Source organism: Stegostoma tigrinum, chromosome 2, assembly GCF_030684315.1.
Source record: "Stegostoma tigrinum isolate sSteTig4 chromosome 2, sSteTig4.hap1, whole genome shotgun sequence".
Lineage (NCBI taxonomy): Eukaryota > Metazoa > Chordata > Chondrichthyes > Orectolobiformes > Stegostomatidae > Stegostoma > Stegostoma tigrinum.
The window spans coordinates 147,776,406-147,801,486 of NC_081355.1; the positions used below are offsets into that span (position 1 = coordinate 147,776,406).

The 25,081-nt window shown below is 41.2% G+C and overlaps 1 protein-coding gene across 16 annotated transcripts in view; it reads left to right on the forward strand.

Annotated features, from left to right (window-relative positions):
• Positions 1–25,081, forward strand: part of obscnb (obscurin, cytoskeletal calmodulin and titin-interacting RhoGEF b) — a 760,766-nt gene that overhangs the window by 554,614 nt on the left and 181,071 nt on the right. For all 16 annotated transcript variants that reach the window (XM_059639939.1, XM_059639947.1, XM_059639941.1 and 13 more), the window contains 9 exons: positions 5,098–5,177; positions 5,495–5,668; positions 8,519–8,678; positions 12,685–12,801; positions 14,025–14,189; positions 18,418–18,576; positions 20,762–20,939; positions 22,609–22,722; positions 23,999–24,166. In XM_059639939.1, the coding sequence (XP_059495922.1) occupies positions 5,098–5,177; positions 5,495–5,668; positions 8,519–8,678; positions 12,685–12,801; positions 14,025–14,189; positions 18,418–18,576; positions 20,762–20,939; positions 22,609–22,722; positions 23,999–24,166 (1,315 nt within the window). The remainder of the gene's footprint in view (positions 1–5,097; positions 5,178–5,494; positions 5,669–8,518; positions 8,679–12,684; positions 12,802–14,024; positions 14,190–18,417; positions 18,577–20,761; positions 20,940–22,608; positions 22,723–23,998; positions 24,167–25,081) is intronic.

Consider the following 25,081-nt stretch of genomic DNA (forward strand, 5'->3'; position numbering starts at 1 on the left):
ACAACAAACAATTAAAATTACTTTATAATAAAATGTGAGGCTGGATGAACACAGCAGGCCAAGCAGCATCTCAGGAGCACAAAAGCTGACGTTTCGGGCCTAGACCCTTCATCAGAGAGGGGGATGGGGAGAGGGAACTGGAATAAATAGGGAGAGAGGGGGAGGTGGACCGAAGATGGAGAGTAAAGAAGATAGGTGGAGAGAGTATAGGTGGGGAGGTAGGGAGGGGATAGGTCAGTCCAGGGAAGACGGACAGGTCAAGGAGGTGGGATGAGGTTAGTAGGTAGATGGGGGTGCGGCTTGGGGTGGGAGGAAGGGATGGGTGAGAGGAAGAACCGGTTAGGGAGGCAGAGACAGGTTGGACTGGTTTTGGGATGCAGTGGGTGGGGTAAAGTGGTTTAAAATTACTTTGGTCACTTGATCCTTGCTTAGCTGCCATTTACTGTTCTTGGAAGCCACCACCAGCAGGAAGGGGGTGTTTAATCCTACTTATGTAGATCTGAACTAATCAAGCATTTTCAGTAAGCTGTAAGAGCGGGTAATGTTGGCAACCTGCCTGTCAGTCCAGTCATAAGCCATTTTTTCAATCTTGCGAGATAACAAAGTGTAAAGCTGGATGAACACAGCAGGCCAAGCAGCATCTTAGGAGCACAAAAGCTGACGTTTTGGGCCTAGGCCCTTAATCAGAAATGAAGGGTCTAGGCCCGAAACGTCAGCTGTTGTGCTCCTGAGATGCTGCTTGGCCTGCTGTGTTCATGCAGCTCTACACTTTGTTATCTCGGATTCTCCAGCATCTGCAGTTCCCATTATCACTTTTCAATCTTGCAGTTTACAATGCAACTTGAATCCTATATTGTTACCATAGGATCATTTTACATTTTAATTGAAAAAATTATTTGCTGCTTTCTACTTAGAAAAACCATATTGTTCATATTATTTTCAAGATACTTAAAGATAGAACCTCATAGAACAATATAAAACAGTAGTTTTCCAGCAACTTTGTTCTTGTTCCTGATTTACAGCATCCGGAGTTCTTTCGGTTTTTATAAAACGGTACAACACAGAAATACACTCTTCAGCCCACCTTGTTTGCACTGACCATGGTGCTATTCTAAACTAATCTTATCAGCTTGCAAGTTCATGTACCTATCTAAATGCCTGTTAAACATTGCTATCAACACTGCTTCTACCACCTTCCATCAGTGCATTCCAGGTACTTAGCACCCACTGTTTAAAAACGACTTACCTCACACAGCTCAAAGAATCATAGAGCCATAGAGATGCACAGCATGGAAACAGACCCCTTCAGTCCAAATCGTCCATACCGATCAGATATCCTAGATAAATCAAGTCCCATTGCCAGCATTTCACCCATATCCCTCTAAACTCTTCTTCTTCGTATACCCATCCATATGCCTTTTAAATGTTGTAATTGTACCAGCCTCCGCCACTTTCACTGGCAGCTCATTCCATAAAAGCACCAGCCTCTGCTTGAAAAAGTAAAATGTCCTTTTTAAATCTTTCCCCTCTCACCTTAAACTTATGCCCTCTAGTCCTTTAAATTTTCCCCCCTCACCCTAAATGTACGCCCTCTTGTATTTGACATTTCCACCTGAGAAAAAGACTACGACTATCCACCCTATCCATGCCTTTCACAATTTTATACACTTCTATCAGGATGCTCGTCTGCCTCCAATACAAGCAAGAACAGTCCAAGTTTGACCAAACTCTCTTTATGACTAATCGACTCCAATCCAGGCAACAACCTGGTAAAATCTCTTTACACTCTCTCTAGAGACTCCACATTTTTCCAACGATGCGATGACCAGAACTGTACACAATATTCAAAATATTCCAAACACTAAAGCTTTGTATAACTGCAAATTGACTTGCTAACTTTTATACTTAGTGCTTTGCCTGATGAAGGCGAACATGCCGTATGCCTTCTTTACCATCGTATGCACCTGTTTTGCCACTTTCAGGGAGATAAGGACTTGCAGCCAAAATCCCTCTGTTTAGCCCCTATGGGCCTTGCCACTTACTGTATACTTTCTTCTCCAAATGCATTGACTCATTTGTCCAGATTATATTCCATCAGGCATTTCTCTGCCCAACTTTCCAACTGATCTATATTGTCCTGTATCCTTTCACAACCTTCCTCACAATCCACAACTTCTCCAATTTTTGTGTTAATCTGCAGATTTACTAATCAGATCACCTTTTCTTCAAAATCATTTATAAACAGTACAAACAACACAGGTCCCAGCACTTACTGAATAGGGTCACTGACCTCCATCAGAAAAACACCCCTCAACAAATTCTTTTATACTGTTGTAATTAGTCTTCCCCAATTTAACACTTTCACCCACATTAAAATGGGGAAAAATTGCCCTTTAAAAGGAAAAAGAATGATACAGTTAGCAATTCACACTAAAACTTACTTGGATGAGAGATAAACAATTTGAAACAGATAATTTCAATTGAATATTCAGTTGGTATTAATGTACTACTCTTTGCCCAGTCAAATTGGACTTCAGCCAAATTCACAATCTCTGTCAAAGTGCAGAAGCTGGAGTTATGGAACAATAGAGTCATATAGCACGGAAATAGACCCTTCGTTTCAACTGGCCCATGCCAACCATGCTCCCAAGCTAAAGTAGCCCCACTTGCCTGCATTTGGCCCATATCCCTCTAAACCTTTCCTATTCATGTACCTATCCAAATGTCTTTTAAATGTTGTAACTATATCTGCATCCACCACTTCCTCTGGCAGTGCATCCCACAAAATAATCATGCTGTGTAAAAACGTTACGCCTCATATCTTTTTTAAATCTTTCTCCTCTCACCTTAAAAATATGCCCCTAGCATTGAATTCCCTCATCTTAGGGAAAAGATGTTTGCTATTCACCTTATCTATGTCCCACATGATTGTATAAACCTCTATAAGGTCTCCCCTCAACCTCCTATGCTCCAGTGGAAAATAGTCCCAGACTGTTTTTATAACTCAAACTTGCTATTCCTGGCATCAGCTCTGAAATAACACCAGGAAGTGCTGGAGAAATTCAGTAGATCTGCAAGCATCTTTGGAGAAAGGAACAGAGTTAACATTAAGTTCAGTATGATTCTTTTTCCACACTTCTCTCATTGTGCAGTTGCTTTGCACAAGATATTGGTGACGACTGCAGAAGAGCAGACCTAGCACACCTAAAATTGTGTGTTAAACTGCACCACAGGACAACTTGCATGCCAAACAGCAGAAATGACATGAAATAGGTGAGGGAAAGTGAACCCACGGCCAATAAATCAGATCTAAACTCCATAATTGTGCATCACAACCAATGTCACCATCCTCCTGCGGTTTCCAGGATCATAGACAACAGTCTTCAGCAAATTTGATTTACTCCACATGACATCAAGAAGCAGCTGAAGCTGCTAGTTACTGCAAAATCTATAGGCCCCAACAACATTCTGGCAGTTGTATGCAAGAGTTGGGCATACCAGGCCGTTCCCGCACAGCTACAATACTGATATCTATCCAACAATGTAGAAGATTTCCCAGGAATGAAATGTCCACAAAAAGGACAAACTTAAACTGGCTAAGTACCACGCCATCATGACCTTGATTATCCTGAAAGTGTTGGAAGCGGTCATCAATATAGTTATCAATGGTGTTATGAAAACCCAATTGCTCAGAAATAACTTATACACATTTTGGCTTCCACTAGGACAACACAAATAGAGCGGCACGGTGGCTCAGTAGTTAGCACTGCTGCCTCACAGCTCCAGGGACCCGGGTTCGATTCCAGCCTCGGGGGACTGTCTGTGTGGAGTTTGCATACTCTCCCTGTGTCTGCGTGGACTTCCTCCGAGTGCTCCAGTTTCATCCCACAGTCCAAAGATGTGCAGGCTAGGTGGATTGGCCATGCTAAATTGCCCGTAGTGTTCAGGGGTGTGCGGGTTATAGGGGGATGGGCCTGGGTGGGATGCTTCAAGGAGCGGTGTGGTCTTGTTGGGCCGAAGGGCCTGTTCCCACACTGTAGGGAATCTAATCTAATCTAAAAATCCCGACCTGAGTACACGTACAAAAAAATTGAACTCCAGAGGTGAGGTGAGACTGAATGCCCTTCTCATCAGTTTGAAATTTGACTGCAAAGCCACACAGAGAGCTCAGAAAACTGAAGTCCAGGGGATTAGGGGTGACTGTCGACTATTTTGAGTCATACCTAGCACAAAGGAAGATGGTTGTAGTTGTTCGAGGCCTATCAAATCAAGACCTTGCTACATTAGTCCCTCAAGGAAGTGTTCTTGCCGTAACTGTCTTCAGCTCCTTCATCAATGACATTTCCTCATATGGTCTGAAATGAGTATATTTGCAGATGACTGCTCAATATTCAGCACAATGTGTGACTTGTAAGACACAGAAGCTGCCCATACGGCCGTAAGAAATAGGAATAGGATTATGCTGTTTGGCCCCTCCAGTCAGTTCCACCATTCAAAAGGACCATGGCAGATCTGACTTTCCTGCATTTTCCCTGTAATCCTGGATTCCCATACTGATCAAGAATCCATATTGAGATCAAGAGTCCACACTGACTTGAACAACATCCAGGTTTGGACTGGTAAGTTGAAAATAATATGCCACACATCTACTAGGTGATGACTGTCTCTCAACAAGAGATAGTCTGTTGCCCCTTGACATTAAATATTACAATCCATGAATCCCCCATGTTAATATTTGAGGGGTTACCCATGTCCAAAACTATACTGCACCAGCCATATAAATATTGTTACGACCACACCAGGTTAGAGGTAAGGAATCCTGTAGTGAACTAATCAATGTCCCCCCGACAACTTTCCAAAGTATGTCCACCACTTGTAAGTCAGGAACGTCCTAGAATACTCTTCACTTGTCTAGACGTTTTAGGTACACTTGTGTCAGTCAACTATGGCAGTTCAAGAAGGAAGCTCACCAGTGCCTTTTCACGGTAACTGGAAACAGACAATAAATGCTGGTTTAGCATTCTTTTAAAGTAGAAGTTAAAAAGTGGTCAGTTATAGACATCTTTTATTGTCGAGTTTATTTTTCATGACTTGCAGTTCTCAGCTGAAGTTGCATTGGAAAGCCCTGAAATCCCTGGTGAGATTGAATCAGAAGAGGAATACAGAAGGAAGTTATAGTGAGTGAATGAAGTTCCATTTTCATTCTAAAGTGTTCTATTAAAATGAATTGATTAGCTAACTTGTTCTTTCCTAAGAATAAGCAACTTTCATTCTCAATACACAGACTTCTCTCTCAAAATGATTTTCATGTTAACTATTTGTTTAATGAGATACGATTGACATAGACCTGTTTTCTCTTATTTACATATTATTTAATTGAAAAATGTATTTAAATATGCAAAAATTTATAGTATCAGTATTTCCCTATAATTACATGTATTGTTCATATTAGAAGTTTTTATCTAACAGTATATTATGATCTATGTGATTACAGCCTCCTTGTGCAGGATCTTATTGCAACTGAAAAAGAGTTTACGAGAAATTTACAATTCTTTGTTGACCATTATGTGAAACATACTGAAACAAGTGCCCACGTACCGCCCTCGGTAGCAAATAGCAAAGAAACGATTTTCCGAAATATTAATGAGATTGCTGATTTTCACATCAGGTTAGTAACACTGAAGTCTGCAAGTAAATAACTGAATTCTACCCTTATAAACTTCACTTATGAAATTATTTTAAAAATAATGGACTCTATAGAGACCTAATCTCTCAAAATTAAACTTTTAAGGCCTGAAAATTTGTTATCTGTCCTCTCATTCTTTGGAGGTTAATTTTAAATACAACAGAAATGGTATATCCACTGCCTGCATCAGTTGAGAAACCAAAGTAAAGCAATTGAGCACCTGCTGCATGTCTTTAGTACGATGGACTGAGGGGGAAGGAAGCTAAATGTTTTGTCTGTACTGCTGTCCTGGGAAGAAGTAGCTTCTCACAGGTCTAATCATCGTCATTTCACCAAAAACTAGAACTACTGAAGAGTGTCAGGCTGACCTAATGGCAGTTGTCAGATCCTGAAAGCAGTGGTCCTTTGCCATGCTTCCTAAACCTGACCTTACAACCTCAATGCAGGTGTGATATTCCTTTAGCATCCTGTTTTTGGTCAATGACCAATCGTCAAAACTGCGGCATGATGCTTTTGTGCATGCTGTGAGCTACATACACTCAAGACTCTGATTTATTTAGGCAAAAGGAAGTTGTACATACATTGTGCCTTGTTCAAAGCATATGGTGTTTTGGCGTTCATTAACAGAGGGATCGAATTTAAGAGCCGCGAGGTTTTGCTGCAGTCCTACTAAACCCTGGTGAGACCACACTTGAAATATTGTGTCCAGTTCTGGTCGCCCTATTATAGGAAAGATGTGGAGGCTTTGGAGAGGGTGCAAAGGAGATTTACCAGGATGCTGCCTGGACTGGAGGGCTTGTCTTACGAGGAGAGGTTGACTGAGCTTGGACTTTTCTCTCTGGAGAGAAGGAGGAAGAGAGGTGACCTGATCGAGGTGTACAAGATAATGAGAGGCATGGATAGAGTCGATAGCCAGAGACTGTTCCCCAGAGCAGGATTGACTGCCACGAGAGGTCATAGTTTTCAGGTGTTAGGAGGAAGGTATAGAGGAGACGTCAGAGGGAGGTTCTTCACCCAGAGAGTTGTGAGCGCATGGAATTGCTTACCAGTGGAAGTCGTGGAAGCGGAGTCATTAGTGACATGTAAGCAACTGCTAGACATGCACATGGACAGCAGTGAATTGAGGGGAATGTAGTTTAGGTTATTTTAGTTTTGGATTAGGGTTATTCCACGGCACAACATCGTGGGCCGAAGGGCCAGTACTGTGCTGTACTTTTCTATGTTCTATGTTCTATGTTCTATACAGTGAGCAGATAACCATTACCATGCAGGATAGCTTTGATATACTGTATCTCAGCACCAAACTTACACAATGTGCAGATGACTAGGGCCTTATTCATAATGTTGCCAATAAGGCTGATCTTGCCGCAAGTGAGACCGTGCGAATCCTAACACTCACAAAGATCAGTAAATGTCAGCTTGCAGTAGGTAGTAAAAAACAATTATCATGTCAAGGAAAAGAAGCTGATTTGACTGTTCCATTTCAAATCTGAGTGCAGAGTTTGCTGAGGTCTGTCAGGAAATTCTTGGATGCAGATGCAAATCCAAACATGTCATAGATTAATAGAGATGTACAGTACGGAAACAGACTCTTCAGTCTAACTCGTCCAGCTGACCACTTATCCCAAATAAACCTAGGCCTATTTGCCAGCATTTGGCCCATATCCCTCTAAACGCTTCCTTTTCATATATCCATCCAGATGCATTTTAGATGTTATTGCACCAGCCTCCAGAAATTCTTCTGGCAGCTCATTCCATACATGCACAACCCTCAGCATGTAAAAGTTGCCTCTTAGGTCCCTTTTAAATTTTTCCCCTCACACCTTAAACCTATGCCCCCTGGTTTTGGACTCACGCACCCCAGGGAAAAGACCTTGTCTATTTATCCTATCCATGCCCCTCATGATTTTATGAACCTCTAAAGGTCACCCTCAGCCTCTGACACTCCAGAGAAAATAACCCGAGCCTATTCAGCCTCTCCCTGTAGCTCAAACTCTCCAACCCTGGCAACATCCTTGTAAATCTTTTCTGAACCCTTTCAAGTTTCACAAATCTTTCCTATAGCAGTGAGATCTGAATTGCATGCAGTATTCCAAATGTGGCCTAACCAATGTCCTCCACAGCCGCAACATTGCGTCCGAACTCCCGTAGTCAATGCACTGACCAATAAAGGCAAGCATATGAAACACCTTCCTCACTATCCTATCTACCTGCAACTCAACTTTCAATGATCTATGAACCTGCACTCCAAGGAATCTTTGTTCAGCAACAAAGTCCTGCCCTGATTTTCCTTTCCAAAATGCAGCACCTCACATTTATCTAAATTAAACCCCATCTGCCAGCCCTCGGCCCATTGGCCCATATGATCAAGATCCTGTTGTACTGTGGGTTAACCTTCTTCACTGTCCAGTGCACTTCCAATTTTGGTGTCATCTGCAAACTTACCATCCATACCTCCAGTATTCACATACAAATCATTTACATAAATGATGAAAAGCAGTGAACCAGCACCAATCCTTGGGTGCACACTGCTGGTCACAGACCTTCAGTCTGAAAAGCAACCTTCCACCAATCTGTCTTCTGCCTTTGAGCCAGTTCTGTATCCAGATTGCTAGTTCTTCCTGTGTTCCATGTGATCCAACCTTGGTAATCAGTCTACCATGAGGAACCTTCATCTCTGCGTTGTAGTCGTGCAAGGGGTAGAAGTTTAGTGATCATTCATTCAACAGACAGTAAACACTGCTGTAAGCCTGTGTAGAACAGACATATGAGGGTAGGCTTATGTACTAAATCAAATATTGCATAAGAGATTCCTCTTTCACTTTGTTTCAGCACATTCCTGAATGATCTTTTGAAATGTCAGACGGATGATGATATTGCGTTATGCTTCATCAAGAACAGTGATGGATTTGATAAATACATGCATTACTTAGTTGGACAAGTACAGGCTGAATCTCATATTACTAACCCAGCTGTCCAAGACTTTTATAATGTAAGTTATATTTTAAGAAAATGTAAGTAAAACACTTTATTAGTACTTCATGCTGCCAAAGTATTTAAACTGGTGTCAAATGACTTGTGTCATGAAACCACAGTGTGACAACAGTAAGTTTATTTATACATTTGAGAATAAATATAGACACAGATTCATATGATTGCAATCAAAAAGTGAATGCAATTACATAATGGTATTGTTTATGTTTGGTACAAAAACTTTATAACAGTAAGACTCTAAGGATATTCTCTTTTACTGAAGAGTTTGCTGTTTTTTTAAGTCTGTCATTTTTGGCACATTTTAAGTTAGAGCAGGGGCTGAATCTTTTATTATTTTTGGCTAAGTGAAAGGTGCATTGATTTTTTTTTGGAGGGGTTCTCACCATGAAACCCAACAATACTTCTGATAGTATTTTACCAAATGTGCCTTATTAACTTCCTACCCCAATCCTGTAGCATTCCCTCCATCCAATTCAGTCCCCATCTCACCACACTTTGTTTTCAAAACAATTTGCCATTCACCAGACATATGCAAAAAGCATCCCTTTTGCCCATGCCGTCTATAAAAGCCCAATATGCTCCTAGACACAAATTGTCAATCCAGAATTGCCCTGCATGTTCCTGGCTTTTACCCCGGACATGGTGGATGGGGAAATGGACTTCCAATTTGCAGATAGGGACCTGGAGGTCCTGCTATTTGGTTAGGTGCAAACAAGGGAGATCCTCTTTCTTCAGGACCAGCAGTGTAGGCCAGAACACCAGACTGTGCAAATTTAGTCCTGTTGTCGACTGAGTTAGTGCAGCCTCAACCATCTGGAAACATGACCAGCAGTGTTAAAAGAATGTTAATGGCCTTCTCCAGGCCACCTGCATAAGTGTTCACAACTTATCTCTGATACCTTGCACTTTCTAGATTGCTGCTACTGTTACCCATCTTGAAACAAAGCTCATGGTCTCACTATTTCCTGAACCAATTTCCCTCATTTGCTGTCTCCCACTCAAGCTCCCACCACCATTAATCTTGCATGCCCTCTACACTGCCTACTCGTACAGGACACTTGTGAAATTGCACCACAAGTAAGAGTTGTATTACCTATTTTCACCTCCCTTACTACCTGCCTCTCATTTCAAGGGGGAAATGGATCTCAATAGTACAAAAAGAGGCAAAATAGGTGTTGCGCTGTGAGACATTTGGCTTCTCATCCTTTATGAGGAGAGGACCCTGACTCACCGTCCAAGTGTCTACCTAACTGTGTCCAAGGCTGTGGTGTGGTAGTGGAGGCTTCCTTTGATAACTGTGCCAAGATCTCCTGAGCACAGGCTGTTTCCCTTGATTGAAGATTCTGACAATTGTGACAAATTTCTTAGCTTTATGTCTGCAAGTAGCAAGGCAAGGCAGGGACGCTGTGTGCATCCAGGTAGGCTCAAGGGGAGTGAGCGCTGTTCAGTAGTGAAGTAACCAGAGATTTAGCCTCATCCATGAGCTGGCTACATCCTCCTGAGAGCACATTGTTCTTACCACAGCATTAATATGGTACTGGGCAGTGCAGTCCAAAGAGCAGCATTGAAAGTTAGAAGTGTACTGTAAGTGGATTGGAGACATGCCATGACGGTTCTTAGAGACTGCCATATGTCAGATGCCACTGTCCAAAGACATGGGTTGTATGAGGCCAGCACCTTTAGAACATGCTCTGAGATTTTGGTAGCTGGTATCCAACACGGAGGCCATCTGCAGCCAACAGCAAGCTAAAGTCGGAGATAACACGGTGTGAAGCTGGATGAACACAGCAGGCCAAGTAGCATCAGAGGAGCAGGAAAGCTTGACGTTTCGCGTCAGGACCCTTCTTCAGAAATAGGGGAGGGAAGGGGGATTCTGAAATAAATAGGGAGACGGGGGAGGCGGATAGAAGATGGATAAAAAAGAAGATAGTTTGAGAGGAGACAGACAGGTCAAAGAGGCGGGATTAGAGCCAGTGAAGGTGAATGTAGGTGGGGAGTTAGGAAGGGAATAGATTAGCCCAGGGAGGATGGACAGGCCAAGAGGACAGGATAAGGTTAGTGGGTACGAGGTGAGGGTGGGGCTTGAGGTGGGAGGAATGGTTAGGGAGGCAGGGACTAGCTGGGCTGGTTTTGGCATGTGGTTGGGGGAGGGGAAATTTTGAAGCTTGCGAAATCCACATTGATACCCTTGGGCTGCAGGGTTCCCAAGCGAAATATGAGATTCTGCTCCTGCATCTTTCGGGTGGCATCATTGTGGCAATGCAGGAGGCCCAGGATGGACATGTCGTCCGAGGGTTGGGGCGGGGGTGGGACAGCACAGTTGAAATGGTTCGCGACTGGGAGGTATAGTTGTTTGTTGCGAACTGAGCATAGGTGTTCCACAAAGCGGTCCCCAAGCCTCCGTTTGGTTTCCCCGATGTAGAGGAGGCCACAACGGGAACAGTGGATACAGTATATCACATTAACAGATGTGCAGGTGAACATCTGTTTGATGTGAAAAGTCTTCTTAGAGCCTGGGATAGGGTTGGGGAGGAGGTATAGGGACAGGTGTAGCACTTGCTTTGGTTGCAGGGAAAAGTGCTGGGGGTGGTGGAGCTGGAGGGGTGTGTGCAGCAGACAAGGGAGTCACGGAGAGAGTGGTCCCTCCAGAAAGCAGATAAGGGTGGGGAGGGAAAAATGTCTTTGGTGGTGGGGTCAGATTGCAGATGGCAGAAATGTTGGAGGATAATGCGTTGGATTTGGAGGTTGGTGGGGTGGCACGTGGCAAGTTGAAGTTACTAGGTTCAGGCTCTGATCTCCACGTCAAGAATTCATGAAGTCCAGCTTAGAAGTTTCACAAGCCTTAATTTCCTTAACGAGCAACTCATCACTGTTTAGTGAGAATCATACCAAGCTGCTCAGCAAAAACATAAAGGATTCAGCAAGATACTCCCATTTTCTCCCATCCCGCGACTTAGATACTGCCATAAATCTTGCCATTGCGGACATCACTAAGACCTCTTTCATATTCCCCTCATTGTTCTTCATTGCGTGGTCTGTTCGAAAGGTAAATGAACAAAACGGTCCTTCAATGATTCAATAGTTTATTGCATTTGGACATGTGAATGCAAAATCATGATGGAACAGATTTAAACATAAGAGTTTTGATACAAAATTTCAGTTAATGCACACTTCCTAAAAGTCCAGGTAAAGCAAGTTAACAAATAAGAGTTTGAAAGAAGAGTCTGGGAAAATTTCAAACAATAACTCTATTTTTCAGCACAGATGCTGCCGGGCCTATTAAGTTTCGCCAGCATTCTGTGTGTTTGCAACAAACTAGCGAGTTGGGGCACGTTTCTGCTTTGATACTTTGCATCACACCAATCTAGGAAGAACAATAACAAATGCAAAATATGCACAAAAAATTTACTTTGTACTTTGAGGATTGTATCTGGAGTTATGATATTCCTTTTGAGTGGAACCTATTGATTTAAAACTCTTTACATTCTCCCTTATGAACAGCACTGCATGTACACCTACGCTGGATGAGCTGCAGTGGTTCAACAAGACAGCTCACTACAGTTTATCATAAGAAATTGTAGATGAGCAACATATGCTGGCCTTACCAGCAATGCTTACATCCCAAAAACAAAAGTTGTGTATTATAATGCAAGCATTCCTGTTAGCTTTTAAATTAGCTCCAAGCCAAATTCTGAAATTGATACAATGTAGGTTCACCATGTTTATGTTATGTCCCCAAATAATTTTATGCAGCTATTCTTTGACTATTTTGCAAGCATGCTATGATTAATGGTAAGAAAAGTGCTGTGTTAAAGTCCTCAACTGATCAGCACTCTGGTTTTATTAGAAAACAGTTTTATGCTGACATTGCATACTTTGGTATGAAATAGTAAACTTTGTGCTGTTTAACCTTCTGCTAGTCAAAGAAAGATGGATATACTGTCATTTATTGCACTCTACAAAGATAAACCACTTTTCTTAATTAACTAATTTTGTTGTCTCAGAAATACGCAGATGAAATATCATCAACAGAGGACCCTTCAGAACCCCCAGTGCTACCTATTCATGCTTACCTAGAGAAACCTCCCACCAGGCTCTTGAAATATCAAAATTTTCTCAAGGTAAGGCATGGATTGTCTGGGATTAGAACATTGAAAATTAACATTGATCTTTCCGTGCATTTTTGCCAATCATCCTAGTGAGAACTTAATAAACATAGTTGAACTTTTTTAAATTAGATTTTTAAATCAGAGAGATTTTATTTGATCATTGGAACACGTCAGCATAACTGAGAGTTTGGATGCAAAAATGTATAATCAGTTACACCTTAGTAAATTTAGTTATTTTGTATTCTGAATTTTATAGGAATTAGCCATGATCATGGTGATGTTATTTGGACTTTGAGGATAGATTTGGCTCAAAGCTAAAACTTTAAGTCATAGTGTTTCAAATTACATGACTTAATATTCAGAACAGAGTAAGGATATTGCCACTGCTCCAAAATGATAGACTGGCCGATACCATCACAAGATACTCATGACTACAGAAAACCACTCGGCCTCTCATGATTATGTTTGAATTTCAATATGTAAATTATTGTGATTTATACCATGACTTTTCAATTCAGCTTCAATCTAAAGCACATTCATTAAAACAGAATATTGCATTTTTCATGACTACTGGATGTCACAAAGCAAGCTACATCCAATGAAATACTTTTCAGTTGTCGTGTAGAAAATGTGTTAGCAATACAAGAATGACCAGACTCTTTGTTTTTGTGATGATAAATGAGGCTGTGTCCCTGTGAGGATGCAGGGAATAACTCCCATGCGTACCTTTTGAAATATTGCCATGAGATCATTGCCATGAGACTTCAATTTAATTTCTCACATGAAATACTGCACCTCCAGCACTCATCTGTGCTGCCCTGGAAAATCAGCTTTGATATTTGTTCTCATGCTCTGAAATGGGTCTTGGACTTAGAAGCTAGAGTGCTATCAATTGAACCAAAGCTTATATGAGGATTGTATCTTTATGTACAATTATGTTAGTAATTGGGGCTGTACAATCCTCTTATTATTATTAGTTTTTTTAAATGTGCATTCATATATTTAGAAATGCACTACCTTATGTAAATTAGTGTAATGTAATGTCATTTATCTGACAGATTAGTGGTTATGCCACACCACCTCGAACAGTTGTCGTGTTCTAATATCTAAATATTGATAATATGTATTGGTTTTCTAAAGCAACAATAGTCAAATTACCAGCAATTTTCTTTTCAGTTTTGTTTGTTTTTATATAGAAGAGTGTAAGGAGCTATAAATTTACATGTCCCTTTCAGGAGCTGATTCGTAACAAAGCAAGAAACAATAAAAACTGTGCTTTGTTAGAAGAAGCATATGCTGTAGTGTCTGCTCTTCCTAAGCGTGCAGACAATAGCCTACATATTTCAATGATTGAAAACTACCCGGGCACTTTGGAATCTCTTGGTGATCCCATCAGAAAGGTATTTTCTTAAGTATCTTTCTTTGATTATTTGAGTAAAATCACGTATCTTTCATTGTATCAATATTATGGTGGAGCAGATTTGATTGATTGAATGGTCCACTGTTGCTCCCTGGTCTTGCAGTCTTATGGAAGAGAATTGTACCTGAAGAGGCCCCAAAAGGTAAAAGGTACTTTGACAAAGCCTGAAGGTCAAAAAGCTCTGCTGTCCGACACGGCCACCATCTGAACGATGACCACTTCAAGTTGACATTGGGGCTTGTCCAAACATTAAGCGATCAAAACCCTTCTCCAGACGAAGATTCACAACCCCTTGAAGTGAAGAGATTTCTCCTCATCTCAGTTCTAAATGATCAGCCTCATCTTCTGAAACTGTACCCCCATGTGCTAGATCTTTCAGCCGGGGAACAGTCTCTTTGGTCCTGTCAAGCCCCTTTAAAATATTTTATATTTCAATAAGATCTCACTTCGCATTCTTCTGAACTTTGGAGAATATTATCATCTCTGCAGAATATTTATTTTAGAAAGATTTGTTATTTGTGTCACATTGGTGCGGCTGCATTTATTGTTTTTCTTTAAGTTATCAAGAGGTGGTAATGCTGAGCCTTTTTGTGGAGCTGTTGCGTCCTTAGTCAGGTAAAGGGATTACCTAGAAAATTATGGAAAGTGTGAAAGGAAGATGAGGGCTCAGCAGAGGTAATTAAAGTTTTCAGAACAACTAAAACGACTAAACAACTAAACAACTAAAGAGTATGGAAAAAAATCGGAATCCAGCTTCAGGTACAACAGATCAGGGGTCCATCAACGCAGGGCTGAGGGTGTTGTACTTAACTGCACACTGTATGCGAAGCAAGGTCAACGAATTTGTAGTACAGATTGAAATTGGTTGAGTACGATGTGGGCATCACAGAGATATGGCTGCAAGGGGACCAGGGATTGGAACTAAATATCCAAAGGTATGCATCCTACTGAAAGGAGGAAGGCAGAGTTGCCTGCTAGTAAGAAATGAAAAGTAATATAAGTCAGAAGGTGTAGAAATTGTCTCGGTAGAGTTGTGGACCTGTGAAGGGAAAAAGACCCTGATGGAAGTTATGTACAGATCTCCTAGCAACAGTCAGGATGTGGGGAAGAAAATTAATCAGGACACAGGAAAGACATTGAAGAAAGACACTACTACAGTAATCACGGGGAACTTCAAAACACAGGTGGACTGACAAAATCAGGTTGGTAGCATATCCCAAGAATAAGAATTTGTAGGGTTTTTCGAGCAGCTTGTGGTAGATCCCATGAGAGAACAGGCAAGAGTGATGTGTAATGAGGCAGATTTGATGAGGGAGCTTAAAGTGAAAGGACACCAAGGGGGCAGTGACCACATTATGATAGCTCCCTCTGCAGTTTGAGAGGGAGAAGCTGGAATCTGATATAACCCTAATACAATTCAGTAAAGATAACCACAAAAACATGAGGGAGGAGCAGGCCAGAGGTGTTTGAAAGGGAAGCCTAGCAGGTAAGATTGTTGAGCAGCAGTTTCTGGGGGTAATTCATGAGGCACAGCAGAAATTCATCCAAAGGAAGAAGAAACATATTAAGGGGAAAGTGAAGCAACCATGGTTGACAAAAGAAGCCAGGGTCAGCATAAAAGCAAAAGAAAAAGTACATAATGTAGTGAAGAATAGTGGGAAACCGGAGAATTAGGAAACCTTTAAAACGGCAGAAGACATCTTAAAAAGCAATAAGGAGGGAGAAGATGAAGTGTGAGGCTAAGTTAGCTCGTTATATGAAAAAAAGTTGCAAGGGTTTTTGTTTTTGATATCTAAAGCAGAAGAGAGAGGCAAGAATAACCAACAGGAAAATGAGGCTAGGAAAGTCATAATGGGGAGTAAAGACATGCGGAACGCATGAGTACCACACAAGAACTTCAAAATAGTTGAGGGCAGAGGTGAGTGTAATGACCATCACCAAGGAGAAGATGCTGCAGAAACTGAAAGTTTTAAGGTGGATAAACCACCTGACTGACTGGACTACATTCTAGGGTTCTGAAGGACATAACAAGGTGTAGAGCTGGATGAACACAGCACACCAAGCAGCCTCAGAGGAGCAGGAAGGCTGATGTTTCGGGCTAGACCCTTCTTCAGAAATGGAGGAGGGGATGGAGGTTCTGAAATAAATAGGAAGAGAGGGGGAGGCGGATAGAAGATGGATAGAGGAGAAGATAGGTGGAGAGGAGACAGACAGGTCAAAGAGGTGGGGATTGAGCCAATAAAGGTGAGTATAGGTGGGGAGTTAGGGAGGAGATAAGTCAATCCAGGCAGGACGGACAAGTCAAGGGGGCGGGATGAAGTTAGTAGATAGGAGATGGGGGTGGGGCTTGAGGTGAGAGGAGGGGATAGGTGGGAGGAAGGACAGGTTAGGGAGGCGGGGATGAGCTGGGCTGGTTTTGGGATGCAGTGGGGGGAGGGGAGATTTTGAAGCTTGTGAAGTCCACATTGATACCATTGGGCTGCAGGGTTCCCAAGCAGAATATGAAGTGCAGTTTCTGCAACCTTCGGGTGGCATCATTGTGGCACTGCAGATGGCCAAGGATTGACATGTCATCTACGGAATGGGAGGGGGAGTTGAAATGGTTCGTGACTGGGAGGTGCAGTTGTTTACTGCGAATCAAGCGTAAAAGTTAAAAAAGACTGAGTCAGCATGGCTGCATCAAGGGGAGGCCATGCCTGACAAATCTATTCAAATTCTTTGAGGAAATAATGAGCAAGTTAGCTAAAGGAGAGTCAGTGGACATGATCGATTTGATTTCCCGAAGACTTTGGCAAGGTGCCACGTTGGAAGCTGCTAAATTACATAAAAACCCATGCTGTTCAGGGCAAAGTACTGGCATGACTTGAGGATTGGTTGACTATTAAAAGACATGGAGTGGGGATAAAGGGGTTTTTTTCAGGATGGCCACCTGTGACTAGTAATGTTCTGCAAGGTTCAGTGTTGGGACCACAACTGTTCATGTTACATATCATCGATCTGGATGAAGGAACTGAAGGGGTATTGTTGCTAACTGAGCAGATGACACAAAGGGATTGGTGAAGGACAGGCTGTGTTATGGAGGTGGGGAGATTGTAGGAACTCTTGGACATGTTAGGCTAGTGAGCTAAGAAGTGGCAGAACGACTATGATGTAGGAAAGCGTGATGTTACATACTTTAGTAGGAAGATTAGATGTGTAAACTATTTTCTAAATGGGAAAGGGCTTTAAAAATCTGAAACACAAAGGGACTTGGGAATCCTACTTCAGGTCTCTCTTAAAAGTTAACATGCAGATTCACTTGGCAGGTAGGAAGGCAAATGCAATGTTAGCATTAATTTTAAGAGGGCTAGAATATAAGAGCAGAGTTGTACTGCAGAGGTTGTATAAGGCACTGGTTAGACTGCAATTTGAATATTGTGAGCAGTTTTGGGTTCTGTATCTAAGGGAGGATGTGCTGGCCTTGGAGAGGTCCGGAAGAAGTTTACAGGAATGATCTCAGGAATGAAAGGCTTGTCATATAAGGAGTGGTTGAGGACTCTGAATTTGTACTCAGTGAAGTTTAGAAGGATAAGGAGGGGTTCTGAATAGGGTGGATGTGGAGGTGTTTCCACTAGTGGGAGAGACTAGGACAGGCCTTGGAATGAAAGAATGACCCTTTAGAACTGAGCTGCGGAGAAATTTCTTCAATCAGAGACAGTGAATCTGTAGAACTCATTGCTGCAGAAATCTGTGGAGGCCAGTGTTTTTAATCAGAGATGGGCTCATGATCAGTAAGGGGTCAACAGTTACAGGGAGAAAGCAGGAAAATGTGGTCCAGATGTGGAGAAAATGGCCTGATTCTGCTCCTATAGCTTGTGGTTTTATGGTCTTTTCGCAACTGTGTTCCCTCAATGTTTTCCCTCCTTAGTTAAGGATTTTAGGTATTAATTAAGTACATTTTAAGTATGTCAAGACGAATTGTTGGAGAATTCAGTGGCATTTGTTTTCTCATCATATTGCAGCTATTTTCTTTTTTGGTGGTGGAGAAATTTGTTGTTTCAGTAATTTTTTGAGAAGATGAGTATAAGTTTATTTTGTCTAATTTTGTGTACTTGAAGAATAAGAATGAAAATAATATTACAGTGCTCGTATGACATTAGTGTAACTTTATTACTGCCACATTAGAAAAGCTAGTCTGAAATGCCATAAACAAATGTGCTTTCTCCTAGGGACATTTTATTGTGTGGGAGGGAGCTCCCGGTGCAAGACTGTCATGGAAGGGTCACAAACGCATTGTTTTTCTCTTCAAAAACCATTTACTGATCTGCAAACCAAAAAGAGATAGCAGGACAGACTCACAATGTTACATCTTTAAAAATCTGATGAAGGTTGGTATTACAAATTTTTTATCAAACAAATTAAGTTAGTCTCTTACGAAGTATGCAGAATTCTTGATGTCTGTTAGTTTCTCCTTCATAAAAGTGCTGAATCTTACTAAATACAATTATGATTGAAACTCCAGTACTTTGCATCTGTTTTCATGTTCATTACCTGATGTGCACATATAGGAACTTAAAAGTCTAGAGTAATGCTATCTTTATTTAGCCAGATTTCTTTCATCTGTTCATGAGATGAATTCAGGTTTCCACAGCTAATCTGGTGACATTACACTATCCGTTTCCACCACAGCAGGGACAAAACTGTGCTCCCATTTTGGAGGGAATCAACTTCAAAGAGCTGCCAACGAATCAAATCACCAACAGCTATCTAGTCCCAGCAGCACCACATGAAGCAGTGGCTACTACTGATACAGGCAGGACGCATTGCTGAGGAACCATGTAGTCTGACATGGAGATAAGTTTGCCAGGCCAGGCTGAAGCAAGGAAATTGGGAGGCTGGGTTTTGTAGGTCAGGAATAAGTTGAGGGAGCAATTGCAGGTTTGAGGGTGGTCTTTATTGGAAACATTGTGCCTGGACAGAAGGATTGTCCCCTCATATCTGTCAGCTGGTAGCCTTGCTAAGGCACCTGTTGGCACTGGTAAAAGAACAGTGATGGATTGATAAACAGTTGTAAATTAAGAGAAGCTTTAAAATTTACCTATTAGTGGGCCTGGGCTGGATCATATGCGGTGCCATGGTTCCTGTCCCTCCCAGGTAGAAAAGGCCAGGAGAGTGCTGTCCTACAGTCCCAATGTCTGCTGCACAAAGATTTAGTGCAGGGTTTAATGTTAATTGCTACAAGACAAGACTATCAGCCTTTTCTCAGCAAGTCATGCCTTAGGCAGCTGCTGACGAATCAGGTTACTGACAGCTCTGGATTCTGACCTTTCAATGAGCAAGACAGGTTCAAGCAGCTGAAAGGAACATTAAAGAGTGGCATGGCCTTGAGTGGTGGGGTGCCACTGATAGGCCCCAGGCAGCCTCAAATGGAGGTACCCATCACCCAACACCACTCCACATAGCTTAAGGTCCTAAATGTCCAGCCTCCCTGCACCATTTAAAATACCAAAGTTTACAGGATTAGGCTATTAAGTGGTTGTGGGTAAGCAGTGGGAAGACTGCCTGCTGGATTTTACACACTCGCCCCCTTTCAAACCCAATAACCATAATATTTAAAAACCAAAAGAACTGTGGATGCTGTAAAATCAGGAAAAATAATACAAAGTTGCTGGAAAAGCTCAGCAGGTCTGGCAGGGTCACCAGACCAAAAACGTTAACTCTGGTTTTTCCTTCACAGATGCTGCCAGACCTGCTGAACCATAATATTTATCCCAATCTGACTGAAAAAAGAACCTTCATTTTATACAGCCAACTATAAGGCCTGCAAACGGCCTTTGTGAGCAAAACCTGCACCAGCAATTAATTTGATCTGGAGATGTGACCAGTTTTATGGGCAGGACTAGTTTCTACTGTAATATTCTTTTCCAGTATAAAAGGACATTTTAAAAAAAGCTTAGCTATTCTAAATGTAATTTGTGTTTAAAAATTCTGTGATCCATTGCAATATTTTCAGTGACTTCAAAGAAATTACTTTTAACAAGACAGAACCTCCAAGCTACTGTTTCTTTTTCTAAAGCACTTCTGTGTTTCTAAATTTTTGAAATCGACAATATGTTTTTACTGTAAGTTGCTATATTCCTATATTGGGCTATGCAGTTTGTTAAAGTGCTACAGTTTTCTTTTGGACAAAACATTTATTAGTTTCTTTTTCCCCAGGAACCTTTGGGAGATACTTTTCATTTGCTCATCAGACTTGAGGATGAGAAGTCTGAATGGTTAAAGGTTCTGAAAAAATGTGCAAAATTTACAAGATAATAAAGTGTGAAGTTGGATGAACACAGCAGGCCAAGCAGCATCTCAGGAGCACAAAAGCTGACGTTTTGGGCCTAGACCCTTCATCAGAGAGCTCTGTGATGAAGGGTCTAGGCCCGAAACATCAGCTTTTGTGCTCCTGAGATGCTGCTTGGCCTGCTGTGTTCATCCAGCTTCACACTTTATTATCTTGGATTCTCCAGCATCTGCAGTTCCCATTATCTCTGATGCAAAATTTACAGTTTCATTTTCTTCATGTAGCTCACTAACATTGATGTGAATGACTTTGTGGAAGGCGATGAACGATCCTTTGAAATCTGGCATGAGCGAGAGGATTCAGTGCGTAAATACACGCTTCAGGCTCGAACTGTGAATATAAAGATTTCATGGGTAAAAGACATTACTGGCATACAACAGCGCTTTAGTCTACCCGCTTGGAGTAAGTATCTGCTGAAATCCAAGACACAAACATTATATTTTACCACTCATGCCCTTACTCATACTGTCCCATTTACCCTGATGTGGAGGTGCCAGTGTTGGACTGGAGTGAATAAAATCAGAAGTCACAGGACACCAGGTTATAATCCAACAGGTTTATTTGAAATCACAAGTTTTCGGAGTGCTGCTCCTTTGTCAGGTGAAGCCCCATTTACCCATTTCCCTGTCTCCAAGTGTTTACATTGTGGGCCTTCCTAAATCATAATTTTGATTTGATTCATTCTTGTCACATGTACTAAGATCCAGTGAAAATATTGTTTTGCATGGTATCCATGCAAATCATACCTTGCATAACTACGTCAGGGTGATATAATGCAAATTGTGTTACAACGATAGAGAAAGTGCAGAGAAAGAGCAATTTTAATAAATGAGAGGTCCAAGAAAATCTGATAACAGCAGAGAGGAAGCTGTTCCTGAAACTGTTGGTGTATGTCTTCAAACATTTGCACCTTCTATCCGACGGAAGTGGATGAAAGAGACAATGACTGGGGTGGAATGAGTCGTTGATTATGTTGATTGCTTTCCTGAGGCAGCAGGAAGTGTAGGCAGACTCAGTGGATAGAAAGCAGCTTGCTATCACCTTCTCTGGGACAACTAGTAAAGGCAACAAATGCTGGCCCAGCCAACAATGCACACAATGCACAAGTGATCTTTATTAGAAAAGTCTATATTTTTAAATTTTTACTCATGTATTGAACTATCTTCATGGCTTCTCTTCCTTCAACCCTCCAAGATTTCTAGGTTCCAAATTTGATCTTTTGAACATCTGCTTTTTTAATTACTTCATCATTGCTTCTTCTTTTTAGATTTCCTCATAGCCCTGACGTATAAAATAGATATTATTGTTCACCTCTCAGGTTAATAACACTGTTCTATAAGCTGTCCACTCAAAGCTATATTTTTATTTGAAATATCAGTTCCAAGGCATGCAACATTTTCAAATACATAAACTACTCCTAACTCTTCCCATCCAGGAATAATTGAAACACTGCAGGTATTTTAACCCCAATCTCAATCTCAGATGCATCCCTGAACCACAACAGTGTGAATTTTATTTTGATTTTCTGAACTTTTGAGCGCAATAACTAAGTTGAGTTAGATTGCAACATATTAGTTATGTGTCATTTTCTGACCTCTACCTGTACAGAATTCTTCAGAGTTTTGTAGCCAGTAAAACATTTAAACTTCTGTGCTGGGCTAAATTTTATTATGCACTACAAAAGTGAGAAGACATCAATCCATAAAACCACCAAATGGTTGTAAAATCTTGTGATAAACATAAGTTGGACTGACTTCAACATAGAAATATAATAGCATTGACATCAAACAGTACCATGATGCTTTATTTGAGTAATTGGATCAAACATTATATTGTTAAAAGAAATGACCTATTAATGAATCTTCTCCTGATGCTTCAAAAGCAATTTGTTAAAATATCTGTTTTTAACACTTGTCAATCCTGGATATATAGCAAAAACATCATATTCTCTTATATTGTATGTTTTGTTTGGTTAGCTGTGTCCAAATGGATAAAGAGTGCGAATTTTCATTAAGAAAATGTGATGCATATAGGAAACTATATGAACCAAATGAATATGTTTTCTTATTAGATCCCCCAGAATTTGTAGAGAAACTGGCAGATTGTACAGCTGAAATGGGACAGACAGTGAAATTGGCCTGCTTGGTTATCGGAAATCCAAAACCTGTTGTCACATGGTATAAAGGTAACCCTTTTTTGTGAACACAACATGTCTCTATCAGATGAAAAAAATACTGCAACCAACATTATTAGCAAATTTATCTATTAATAGATCTTTTAAGTCCTCAATTGAAGTTCAGGAAGTTAATGAAGTACCAGACACTGGAAAATCCTGTGTTTAATTTCTATCCTAAACCAGTATATAATACCAAGAACAGCTGTTAAGTTGATAACAAATAGTTTCATTGCCATCAGTTAAGAAAGGAAAGGAAAATCCAGTGATCTCCTGTCAGAAAGAATTGGACTCCTTTGGGTCTTGGAAAAATTTGCTGAAGTATTCATACTGATCTAAATCCTCAATATGTCTTTATAACCAGGCACATTGTCCATTTGATCAAGCACCATAGTATCACAGAATCCCTAAACTGTAGAAACAGGCCATTCAGCCCATTGAACCCACACTGACCCTCCGAAGAACATGCCCCTCACAGATCCGCATCCCCCCCAACCCCCGGCAACCCTATCCTTATAACTCTTCATTTCCCATTGGTACTCCACCTAGGCTGTACATTCCCAGACACTCGGCGCAGTTTAGCATGGCCAATCCACCTAACCTGCACATCATTGGGAGGAAACTGGAGTATCTGGAGGAAACCCACGCAGATGCAGGGAGAATGTGCAAACACTGCACAGACAGTCATCTGAGGGTGGAATGAAACCCGGGTCCCTGGTGCTGTGAGGCAGCAGTGCTGACCACCGTGCTGCCCCAATATCTGGGTACAATAAGTAAATATACTGCTAGATGGCCAAAGGAACACTTTTCACCTTGGACTGAATCTTACTGTTTTGGCTGTGTTTGTCATTTTGGTCATGTTTCATGGAGGGTTTTCCAGCACTAGGTCAATTGAGTTTTCTCACTCTATTGTCCCAAACTCACCTCATTAACTAGCAACCCTGTCATTATCCTCTTGTCCGGTGTTGGGTTCAACTGTTCACTGTAGCCAGAAGAACTTGCCACTGCCTGAATATCCCAGAATAGACAGGCATTCTTGGTGCTGGTGCCAACATTCTCTGTAAACTGCACAGCTGCTTGGAAACTCTATGCATGCCCTATTACCCTCCACTGTGTGATTTCAACTTCTGCTTAAATATACCATACACAGAACTCAAAAGTCCGTGCAGTAAGAAAAAGAATTACGGTAACATTGACCTGTGTTGTATGTCTTGCAATGACTTTGCAAACCATTACTATTAGTTTTCCTGAGCATTTTTAAAAATTAACGTTTTATTTTTGACACCAGATGGGAAGCTTGTGGAGGTTGACCCACATCACATTATTATTGAGGATGAGGATGGTTCCTGTACGCTGATCTTGGACAATCTCACTGCTGCCGACTCAGGACAGTATATGTGCTACGCAGCTAGTGCTGCAGGCAATGCCAATACACTTGGGAAGATTATTGTACAAGGTAGGAATTTTTGAAACGTAAATAATTCAGTGAAGCATATGTTGCATGCTCCATTGGCTGGGGAAATTGTGCCCTTCCTTTTTAAAATTATATTATTTTAAAGATTAATTTTCCGTAATAGAGACCAAGATTTTTAAAGTGAAAAAGAGTTTTCACTCTTTAAAGTGAAATATTTATCTTTTCTCCTGGCCCTGTCAAGGTCTGTCATCAGTTTTGAAGATGACAAGAATGCCATTAAAAAAAACAATTTCTGACTGGCTGAGAAAGAACTAAGTTTTAAGGATTCTTGTTTCAGTTAGCCAAGTGTCAAGACTACAAAAATTGAAATGTTCTTGCTGGGTCAGTGAGATCACTTGACAATTCAGCCTAGATATCAGTTAATACCATAGCTGGTTTGCAGGTATAGATAGGTGCATCACATCCATTATGGATATTCGTGCATTAGTATGCAGTGCATAAGAACCTGCCATGTCTCTGAAGGCAAAAAAAAAGAAATATGAAGGTCTGGTTCAAATGTAAATAATATCTAGTGCCAATTTCAGGCTCCCTTCCAGGAATTGATCTGTCCAGGATTCAGCTGACATCAAAGCAGCTGTGTTCAGAAAACCCAGTTCTACATATGGCCCAATGAACAACCCTTAATGGGATCACTGGAAATAGCTACCAAAAGAATATGTATTTTTAGTAAAAATGTCTGAATGTGGAACTGGGAGAAGGAGAAATCCTGGTCCCAACTCTACAGCAGCACTGATAACAGTTTCATACCATAATCAGCACCATCCCCCAAACCCTGAACCCACCTGGAGGCATATATTGCAGCTGAACTGCCAGGAGGCATCCAACAGGTAACTTAAGCTCACCATTCATACAAGTAAGTTTCAAGATCCAATATCAGGAATTCCGCGGTCATACCTT